The 10712-nt window shown below is 37.7% G+C and overlaps 2 protein-coding genes across 3 annotated transcripts; both read left to right on the top strand.

The window, feature by feature from the left end:
* The first annotated feature begins 5862 nt into the window (after positions 1–5862).
* On the top strand, positions 5863–9318 carry LOC125376945. Of its 2 annotated transcripts, XM_048389547.1 has the most exons (6): positions 5863–5945; positions 6445–6481; positions 6954–7205; positions 7619–7708; positions 7829–7996; positions 9162–9318. In XM_048389547.1, the coding sequence occupies exons 1-4, from the start codon at positions 5871–5873 to the stop codon at positions 7639–7641; spliced, it is 387 nt and encodes a 128-aa protein (XP_048245504.1). In that variant the 5' UTR covers positions 5863–5870; the 3' UTR covers positions 7642–7708; positions 7829–7996; positions 9162–9318. The 2 variants fall into 2 exon arrangements, with proteins under 2 accessions (XP_048245504.1, XP_048245505.1); XM_048389548.1 differs by lacking the exon at positions 7829–7996.
* A 36-nt stretch (positions 9319–9354) lies between these two features.
* LOC124124768 (blastula protease 10-like) lies at positions 9355–10191 on the top strand. The gene is made up of 3 exons (XM_046488042.2): positions 9355–9542; positions 9780–9866; positions 10118–10191. Exons 1-3 carry the CDS (start codon positions 9386–9388, stop codon positions 10123–10125), a joined length of 252 nt encoding a protein of 83 aa, XP_046343998.2. The 5' UTR covers positions 9355–9385; the 3' UTR covers positions 10126–10191.
* The last annotated feature ends 521 nt before the right edge of the window (positions 10192–10712 follow it).

The following is a 10712-nucleotide window of genomic DNA, read 5'->3' as shown; positions in this document are numbered from 1 at the left end:
CATCTTATAGACACGACCCTTAAATTCAGTATTGCAGAACATAACAGAAAAAAATATTTCTTAAAAGTTATAAAATGTCAAAAACCAGGCTCGATTGTCCGCCAATACAGATTCCCTTGAGCGTAAAAGCAAAACAGCCAAAGCGAAAAATGATTTGAATAGATCGCTGAAAATCAGTGAAAAAAGTACTGTCCTGCCCTACCGGTAACACATGCCACTCATACAATTGTATGTTGCCTTCCATGCGACAGTTGTCTTTAAAGAAACCAAACGTCAAGTAATGGACCAGATAGATAGTCCTACTGCTTTATGTGGAAACTAAAAACCGATATGTTAATTTTTAATTACGTCTGTCGTGAACAAGTTCAGAATTGTGATTGGGACGGAGTATGGCAACATAACCGAAAATAATGTTCTATGGCATGAGTAAAGATATTTCTCGGTTACATCTCGATCATATTCATTTTTTGTTACTTTTGACTACATTTGAAGTCTAGTCATACCGAACTGTACGCGTTTTGCAATTTAAGTGACTTTCTCTTATGTTGAATCAGGTATGTCATTACAAATATAATCATAATAGTGCACTCCTTTGGGTATTTACAGAAATAGTGTATTCATGAATATTCTGATTTATATGTCAGATTATAAGGTTTTGTAACCTTGAAGTCTTTAGATGGCATTTAGAAGTGTTACACATAAAGGAGAGACTTTACGGATGTCGACTTCTTTATAATGAGGATCATTTCGGAATATATACTTGCTCCTTCATCAGGTGAATTAATGCTACGAAGCAGAGAACATATATATGTACCTGTAAGAACAACAAAAGTAATAAGATAACAAAGGTGGAAACTAAACAAGGTAAGCCAACAGTTAATAAGCGCTGATGGATGACAGCAGGACTTTATCACTGGTTGGAAATAGGCAATGAACAAGGGGCAAACGGGAGGCAGGGGGTAATTAGCACTGATAAGAAATAGCAATAGAGTCTGGTGTTGAGGGATCTGAGGGTACATCCAATGTATTGGTGGACACAGCTGGAATATACATCCTCTGGGGTTGGGACTTGCGCTGCTGGTGCCTCTGCCATTGGCTCGGAGAATGTATACGGTTCAATTTGTCCATTGCTAATCACCTATCAGAGCCAATTAACTGTTGGCTTCCCTTGTTTCCACCTTTGTTATCTTGTTACTGTCTTGTTCTCACAGGTAAATACATATGTTCTCTAAGGGGCAGCAGTTATTTTGATCTGGTTGTGCACATTTTTAGTTTGTTTCCTCGTATATTCTATAGATCTTTACCAAGCATACCCAGAACCAGTAATGATAGTTGTATGTGCATTTGTAGCATTTTTATGAATTTATGTATTAATTTAGAACTTGACCTTCAAAGTGACATTGACCTTCCTCGGTGGTTTAGATAATCATTGATTTATATAATAAAATCCTATATAGAAAAGGTATTTGCAAACGGTGATAGGTATGTGTTGTATAAATCCATTATTAATGAAATTAACAATGTGAATACAACAAATGCACATTTTGACATTTTGTTACTATTTGTTTTAAATCATAACGATTATGTGTAATATGAACACTGCCATCTCATCATAAGGCGTGTCGGCTCATTTTGAGATATCAAATGGCTTGGATGATAATACTAATAGCTCATTTCGGTTCTTTTTCAAATAATTAAAAATGAAAATAGAGCAAAATATTTTTACTAATAACTCAATTTCCGAGAGGCTATATTTTTAAAAATAATAATAATTCCAGTCTACTAGAATTCAGTGGGACAATGTTTGAGTTTCTCCATTTTTACAACAGAAAAGTGCATTTTGACTGTATCTGCCACCAACCCATTTGACCACAACCACCATTTTCTAGTCTGTTGGATACAAAAACATAAGGAAAATCTCAGTTTGCTATGTTCTACTATGGGGAGGGGTATGAGGGTCTGGCCACTACTCTATAATGTGAACTCTAGTAATTACCCGATGCTTCATCTGTCACACACTACAGACATTGTTTGCCTGTATGTGGGCTACGGTGCCCTTCCCCAACCAATTCCAGCTGAACTAAACTATCGTTGTCATTGTAAGAGTAAACCAATTTGTTTTCTAGATATTGGGGACAGATCATTTGGTACATTGTCATACAATTAACCTTTAATACAAACTGAATAACCTTCGTGGTCATTGGGTTCTTGATTGAGCCTGCTAAGTGCAGAATACCAGTAAGTGCATCGACTATTTGTTTGATTCATGTTTAGACAACTGAAAATGTTAAAATATCATCGTCGTAAAACTTAACAGTTACCGATAGCGAACCGAACGACACGATCACGTATTATTTCAGATGAAAGCATTGGTAATTCCTGCTTGAGTTCCGCGTTGATGGCTGCCTTTGACGCTGGCGTCCGGGTCAGAATTACTTGGATTAAGATACAAAAAACAACATGTGTCTTAAATATTGTTAACTCTTTACCAATAAGCTGTATCGACTTGAAACTATCTAGTTAATGGTCTTTGGCAAAAGAAACTCAATGTCATGTCAGACATGTGATTATTGCACTGATATAGCGACGTACATGCACGTGTTTGTGTGGATGCTTGTACTAGCCAGGACTAATGCCGACTTCATAGTGCTATCCCACTGAATACCATTTCGCTGTTTGACATGAATACCGGGCGGATACTCTATCCACTAGACCGCGGAGGCGGCCCATGTCAAATGTACATAGTATGATGAAAACTAATATATGTTCCATGTGAGAAGGGGTGCGCGTGGACAAGTGGTCGACGCTATACTTTCATCATACGATGGATCCACTGATCGTAAGTTCCAACCCTGGATGACCTCCGATTCTGACCCTTGGTCTCTGTGACGCATCTCTGTGCTCGCGGGTTCCACCAAAGCGATATTCTGAAATAATGCTAAAAGCAGCGTTAACCCACATTACTCACGTCAATTAATCCTGGTTATTGGGACTTTTTCGACAATATAATATCTTTAAGTCATAACACAGTGTTTTTCTTCAGTGGCTACACGTTGTTATACCATGGAGATGGCACAAAGTAACCAATGGAGTGAAACATGCACAAACCGCCTGTAAATAGACGTATTCCGGGTTCACAAAAACATTTCGATTTTGATAAATAACTACTTTGCATCATATCCTGGTGTAACAAAAATACCATAATTAGCAGACCCACTGTATGTGTATGATGCTATTTCATAAACCAGGGGGGGGGAGGGGGGTAGCCTCGTGGTTAAAGCGTTCGCTCGCGACGCTGAAGACCCGGGTTCGATTCCCTACATGGGCACTTTGTGTGGAGCCCATTTCTGGATATTGCTGGAATATTGCTTAAAGTGGCGTAAAACCACAATCACTCACTTACTCATAAAACAGGAAGAATATGTAAACTGTTGTCGGAACGCCGATGAAGACCAATATCACGCACGACCTATGCAGTTTCAGTTTGGACAGGTATAAATTACTCAGCCAATATTATTTGTTATCAATTTATCTTTCAGTACCTATTCTAATGTTTACAAATAATTCCGAATTACTTAATGATACAGCCTTGTATATTCAACGCGTTCTGTATTGTAGAAAACATTTCACTTACAATGTTGTGTCTCTACTCTGTGGACCCAAGGCATCTCAATTCGTAAATTTTATTTGGGCAAAAGACCAAATTAAATACATTTTTGTATATCTCACGGGTATGAGTAGTACTTGGTGTAAGCACGTATGACTCGTTCAGTTTCGTTCATGTACACTACAAGTAATTCTATTTATTTTGAAAATAAGGCCAAAGCTTATACTCAGGGCGAATCTGGGATTCGAAGTACAACCAGCTGAACCTGGAACAAATAAGGAACGCAACTCTTAACAGCACTTTGTGGCGCCTTTACATTAAGGTTTATGCGTTAAATCTTAATGTAAAAAAAATAATTCATTGAGAGTAACAACCCGCAACCCTTAATGTAAAAATTATCTTTTTATAGCTTATATGTCAGCTCCCCCAGAAGATCGAATGGTCGATCCCTAACTGACATGAAATACTCTACAGGCCGTATGCCTAATTCTTCTTCAATCAACAATGGTCTTACTACAAGATCTGCTTAACTGCTATAGAAACTGCATATCCGAAAAATATAACTTTTAAGTGGCTATATTTGACTCGGCACGGTACTTGGGAAACCTACGGTTTCTTATTCTAACCAAACACCATTACATTGGAATTCCAGTCGTTTGTAATAACATTTGATTCTGGTGTATGCTTAACTGTCATATCCGTAATACTGCAAGAAAAAGTCCATTATTTTATGCCTAAAACTCTGTTAATAGACCATTCTAACAACCAACCATCATCTACAACTTGGCCTGATCTGCTTGGGCTGAGTCCTCCTTTCCGTCGTTACGGTATTAGGATAGTCACGAGGTTACCTTGCAGAATATCGAAAAATAACCTTTGTTATTAGTAAGTTTGATACAAATCGGTTATGAAGCCTGAATATAACAACCAGGAGGTCGTTGTAGGGTAGGAAAAATTATTAGTCATTTGCACATCTAGACAAAGTAACGATCAATTAAATCTGCGAAGTTGCATGAAAGTTCGATAAGTATTATTTCATAGTGATAACCCTTAATGTAAAAACAATATTATCTACCATTTCAACCCTTAATGTAAAAGTATTTTTGTACATTAAGAGTTATAACAAGGGTGAACCCGCAACCCTTAATGTAATATATGTTTATATTAAGAGTAATGTTTACATTAAGGGTTGTAACAAGAGTTAACCCGTAACCATTAATGTCATTTTTTTTTCATTAAGAGTAATTTTTACATTGAGGGTTGTAACACGCCTTATACCTTTTCGTCCATATTGGTATAGCAAGTACGAACGTCAGCGTTGTCTGAAATATAAATGTAAACATAGCCAAAGCCATACTTCACACCTGCAGGAACAAAGAGTTTAAAAATACTGACTTGGGATATCTTGCACAGCAAATTGAAAATATCTATTAATTCCGTATTGCCTGGCAAACAATAACGACCCAATTTGATTTCAGGATAAACAAAGAAGAGACTACAATCAAAGGTTGCAAGAATCTCATTTTCCTCCAACAAACAGTCTTTCCTCTATGAGTGGTGAGTGGGGAGTGATACCCCATATGTTCGCTGCCGTCCTGTTGAAACACCCAACAGAACCACGTGTCCCACCATCAACATAGCACATTACATACAAAGACATAATAAGTGACTGTTTCAAAAATCATATTTTTCATATTATGAATTTTTAGACTGAATATCGGTCAGGCTTTCCATTATGTCCAGTTACATTAAGTAATCGTTTTCTTTACATGTGTACACAGTCGAAGAAAAACATACGAAAGTTTTACTTTTCAGTTATCAATAATAACTTTTGGACATACTAGTATATAGTTTGGGAAAACATTAGAAACATACCACCCTTCTTCGCACACCTGTCTATTGTCTCTAGACCAGATACACCTTCAGCCTTGTAGAACAAACTTTTACTTAACACGAGGTTATCACGTAGTTACCACGTGGTATTTTTGCTGATTGTGAATGTCTTCAACATATCAATATCTGTAGAGTAATGGTATGTCAATAGTGACCATCAGCGTCTGTGATATCAAATTCTGCAGATGGTCCTGTTGGTATATGTGCAATCGGATTTCCAGTGGGTGGTCACACAATTAGCACTGTTCCAGAATGTCGGACGCTACCCACATTATCGACGTTACTGAAAATCAACATGCATCTTTAATTTCTTGAAGCTCGGAGACTATATAAGTTTCAGCAATTGTCTGGAGGTACAGAGTACATCAAGATGTCTCCACGTGCAGTGATCAGCTTGCTGGTGGTTTGCCTCTGTCTGGCCTCCACAGAAGGAAGAGCATTCAAAGTAAGTGTAGTACGCGGCAACTTATCTAACGTTGTACCGAATGCCATGATTTACACATAAACTGTGTTACTGTCCTCTTCAGTACAACTGCAGTTGGTCGTCATTCAACTCATAGCTTACAACTGTGTCAAACAACAGTACGCCAGTTACAGAGAGCAAAATATCCATTCTGTCATGCAACGATAAATAATTGTAGAAATATAAAAGAATTGGATGTTACTTAACTTCTTTTGAGTAGATAATCTAGATCTCTATTGCAGAACGAGACACGTAATGTCATTGTTCACACTTATGTTATGTATAGTTTATAAGTCGTGTTCGGCTAAAAAGATCAAGAATTCTTGGCTGTTAAAACTTTTAAAGCGTTTTTTTAATGAGTGATATTTTGCAGTGTCATGAGATCATACTGAGGTTATCAAAAAGCCGTTGAATATACAAACCATACCTTTATGGGTGCTTCATACATCCACAGTCAATATATATTATTTTTCTCCAACAGAATGAGAAAGCACGGTTCAAGCGACAAGCTGGAAGTAGTAAGTTCACAGCTTTAACGGGCTAAAAAATGAAAACGCAGCTAAATATGAAACGCCCGAACTGTTTGGACTAATCTACGTTAACCGATTCCGGTTTCTACATTTCAATGTGGTTATTTCACACAAATAAAAATGAAAATAAAAAAAAGTATATGAATATTTAAATGATTTCAAGGTGTATATATTTCAATGAGTTTTGATCAATTAGTTCATAGTTTGAAGTCTGATGATATTTTGATGAATACAATATGTACCTCTATTAATACATCAAGTGAATATACATGAACGTGTTTATGATATCGTTCAACAGGGACCTATCATTTATGGGTATTTTACCTGAGGATGGACCTTGCATTTGAAAGAGAGGTACAACGAGAACTAAGATCTACATGAAGACCAGCACATATTTTGATAACATATATGTTCAGTCCGTTTATTAAAATGTGTTCAAATAATCTTCCATGATGTTCAGGATGTGTTGGGGGCGTGAGGGAAGATCTCATTGGAGAGATAGAGTTTGGCTCTGGTCAATACCAAAACAACGAAGACTGCTGCTTCGAGCTCCGTCCTTACTTTGGCGGTTCTTTCACGGTCGATCTGGAGTTTAGTGTCTTTGACATTGAGCAAGGTCCTCGCTGCAGTTATGACTATGTTACCTATGGAACAAGTGACGGTATTACGGAGATCGACTGTGGCACGAAGGATTTCGGATACATTAGATCGTGTAAGGAAGAATATATTTTCTTTTGGTTTTCTTTTCTTCTCTTTGTTTTGCAAAGTGTTAGAATTCACAAGCCTGACTCCGTTGTCAACGCAACACGTTGCGGCAGTATACCTCAAGGATATACAACAATATTCACATCGAGTAGTCAGTGGCACACTATTACCATATACGTTTTATATTTATATGCTCAAAGTACTTATCCGTCAAATTGTTTTTAAAATGGCCATATAGAAATACTTGTTTATCAACAATACCTTATTCAGATATAGAAACCTTACACAGACCTATCAATCTACCGGTTTGTCATGTGCTGTAAGACTCACCATTGCAACAACACTAAATAGACATCTTGCATTATACTCCAATCAGCAACTTACTTAATAATGAATGATTGTACCATGTTGGTTTTTCAGTCAACAGTACGGACAGTTTCTAGTTGTGTTTCCATAGTGACGCCTCTATTGTTGGTCGTGGCATCAATGTCTTATATATCACTCTCCCAGGTATGTACATACGTATTGGTTTAAGAACGCAAAACAAATTTCAACTTCCATCGTTTTTCTGTATGCAAAAGGTATGACGTCAAATTCCAATATATTCTAAATTTGTTTTCATGGATACAGTATCCGAAGAAAATAGTTCTCTGCCAGCCTTAAACTACAGCACCACTCCATCCTTGAACGTGACAGCCTCGCCTTCCCTGAACTACAGCACCGCTCCGTCCTTGAACGTGACAGCCTCGCCTTCCCTGAATGCAACATCTTCTCCCGAAACCACCGGAAATGAATCTCGTAAATATAGTTTCATAGTTGATTTTAAGGCTATATATGAAACAAAGAAACTTTTCCCTTTCTCTGAACTTTGTCTCATCGAAAATGAAGGCACAAATCGTGACAACTACTCTTCCCGACCAGCTTTTCGTCAGTGGGTTTAAGTAATACGTTGAACCACGGAGCGGACAGGAAAGCATTTGAATATTTATTTGGAAGAAAAAAAAAAACATTTCCATAACGATAAGCCCATTGTGAGATTCCGACCATATCATAAGCATGTGTTTATGAACCACTTCCAAATAATGAGGATACTAGGTGTTAACGAACAGATGAGCGTAACCGACTGACACCATCACAAACACATGCAAAGACAAGTCATATGCTCATCTGAAACAAACAGGTACATATGATACAACTGAAATAAGGAATTGCATCAAACATCATTTTTTTAGATATCCTACCATAAAACTTTTGAAAGTTTTACTGATGCCATGACTCTATTAACCCTGAAAAAAAACAACCTTTGAGCAAGAGTCGTATGACGCTCTTCAAAATCTTAGGAGAAAGAGCATGCTTGATTGAGAAATGGAGATAAACATTGTAATATTGTTCGCTCGTATCGTAGTATTGTGATTACTGATTTTTTATGCATATATCTAAATATAAAACAGATGTAGCGGTTTCACTGGTATCTATTATTTCCGGCTCAGGTGAGCAAATCAGGTAACTGGTAATTGGTTATTTGACAATTATTCAAAGATATGAAATCATTAATATACCTGAAGCGTAAGTTATATACCCGAGCATAAATCCTGACTCGTATGCATTAAAAACAGATGAGGTAATTTCGAGGACAACTGGTACCCATGGGGTTGCCTACTACTTGTCTACATTTCACACAGATATTTTATACATGTATGAGAAAGTCCAACATTTCACATTTATGACAGACATTCGGTTATGCATTTCCTAGACCATGCTATATTTCCCTCTTGGTACGGATTTTTACGAATTCATCAGACTTATTTCGAGTAATTTATGATATGACTGTATTCTGAATTGTCGAGATGTCGTCGGCCATGTCCCATGCACTTTCAAAAAATTGAATGACAACATGCAAACATACATGCTACAAGACTATTGAGCTGTCTTCCCCTGATAGAAGCCTATCTTTGTGTTTTAGGGGGTGTTCCCAGGAGCCATCGCAACTGCACCTTCTCTACCCTTGCTGACCAAGGCATGATCCAGAGCCTGCCTGGTACAGGGGAGGACTACCAGAACAACCTCAACTGCAGCTACGTCTTCAATGTCCCCAGGAACAGCAGTATTCACTTCAACTTCACCACTGCTGTGATCAATGGTACATCCGGGTCATTCGCAACTCCCACTGGTGGCTACAGTCCCAACATGGCATGCACATACACCATCAACACTCCCACGCCAGCTGAACTCCACTTCACCTTCGAGGAATTTGACATTGAGAGTGCAAGCAGATGCATGTACGACGCCGTTACCATGGGCGAAGACAGACTGTGTGGAAGCAGCCCCGGCAGCAAGACATACCGTGAGTGTAGCTCACTTTCCACCTCTGTAATTTCTATTACATGTTTATCATTTCTGCTTTCCGTGACCTTGAAACAACTGATGAACAAGAAACACTAAAATAGAAACAGTTTTAGTTACTTTGAAGTATTTTAAGATTAAAAATAAAACGCTTAACCTAGCATACTTTCACATATGAATTTCTTTCTGTAAAACCTGTATTAGTACTTCCAGTAACTTTATGTTTATTGCTCCTCAGAATCTGATGGAACCTTTGTGATCACCTTCACATCTGACGGTTCCGTGCAAAGGGAAGGTTTCTACATGTCCTTCACATCATCGCCAGGTCAGCTTCGCACATATACTAGTAAACGATATCGATCCGGTAATACAAGTTTATTTGTATAGAAGTGTCCATAAATTCAAGTCTTAAATATTATTTAACCAATTTCTTTGTTTCAAAAACGTAAACATAAAACTATCTTTACAAATTGTGGAATCCACAATCAAATTTATCATATTTGATGTGGGTTTTTTTGAAAACAAGATACACTGACACATACTTTTTAACTGATATTCCTATTTTCTTTTACGCAGTGGCATAAAAAGACTGACCTACACCGCGAGATCTAGTTGACAACAATATGAGTAAATAAACTAAATGTGCTCTATATCTATGTTTCATCTCATTATTTCAATGAGTGACTGACTGTGTGAGTTTGCTTGAATGACGCTTTGAACTGTAAATTAACTCATCACGACGTGGCATGCGGGTGCGACTAATAGTCTTTCGTCTGTATGCTGCAATTCGCTTTGCAGAGTTGTGAACATTTGTTGCACCAGAGACATCTGATCGTCGGTTCGAATCCAAGTTTCACCCTGATTATGTTTCTAGTGTTATGTTTCTTGTGTGTATCACCACAGAGGCAAACGTCTGAGACCTGCCTCACTTTGGGTTTTCTGAACACAAGAAGCTGACACGCCGTGACGTAGCTGAAATACTCTTCAAAGCGGCGTTAATAGCATCTCATTCACTCAATCGTAAAGGCTGTACATATGTTATAAGGCTCTCTTCATCTTTCTGATATTGGAGAGTCCATCCATGGGCCTATTGAAATTTATTGTGAAGTGCACTATATGAAAAAACAGGTGCTTCCGTAATGGCAAAATATCCATGAGGATAGGCCCGGGA

Source organism: Haliotis rufescens, unplaced genomic scaffold, assembly GCF_023055435.1.
Source record: "Haliotis rufescens isolate VD_foot unplaced genomic scaffold, xgHalRufe1.0.p SCAF_8, whole genome shotgun sequence".
In the NCBI taxonomy this organism is placed as follows: domain Eukaryota; kingdom Metazoa; phylum Mollusca; class Gastropoda; order Lepetellida; family Haliotidae; genus Haliotis; species Haliotis rufescens.
This window is presented reverse-complemented; position numbering and strand designations above follow the sequence as displayed.

Excerpts from the sequence above, each read along its gene's own strand:
- LOC125376945 (XM_048389548.1), top strand. The coding sequence starts at position 5,871 with ATGTCTCCACGTGCAGTGATCAGCTTGCTGGTGGTTTGCCTCTGTCTG. Across the intron at positions 5,946-6,444 it reads CAGAAGGAAGAGCATTCAAA|AATGAGAAAGCACGGTTCAA; the intron begins GTAAGTGTAGTA and ends TTTCTCCAACAG. Across the intron at positions 6,482-6,953 it reads CAAGCGACAAGCTGGAAGTA|GATGTGTTGGGGGCGTGAGG; the intron begins GTAAGTTCACAG and ends CATGATGTTCAG.
- LOC124124768 (XM_046488042.2), top strand. The coding sequence starts at position 9,386 with ATGGCATGCACATACACCATCAACACTCCCACGCCAGCTGAACTCCAC. Across the intron at positions 9,543-9,779 it reads CCCCGGCAGCAAGACATACC|AATCTGATGGAACCTTTGTG; the intron begins GTGAGTGTAGCT and ends ATTGCTCCTCAG.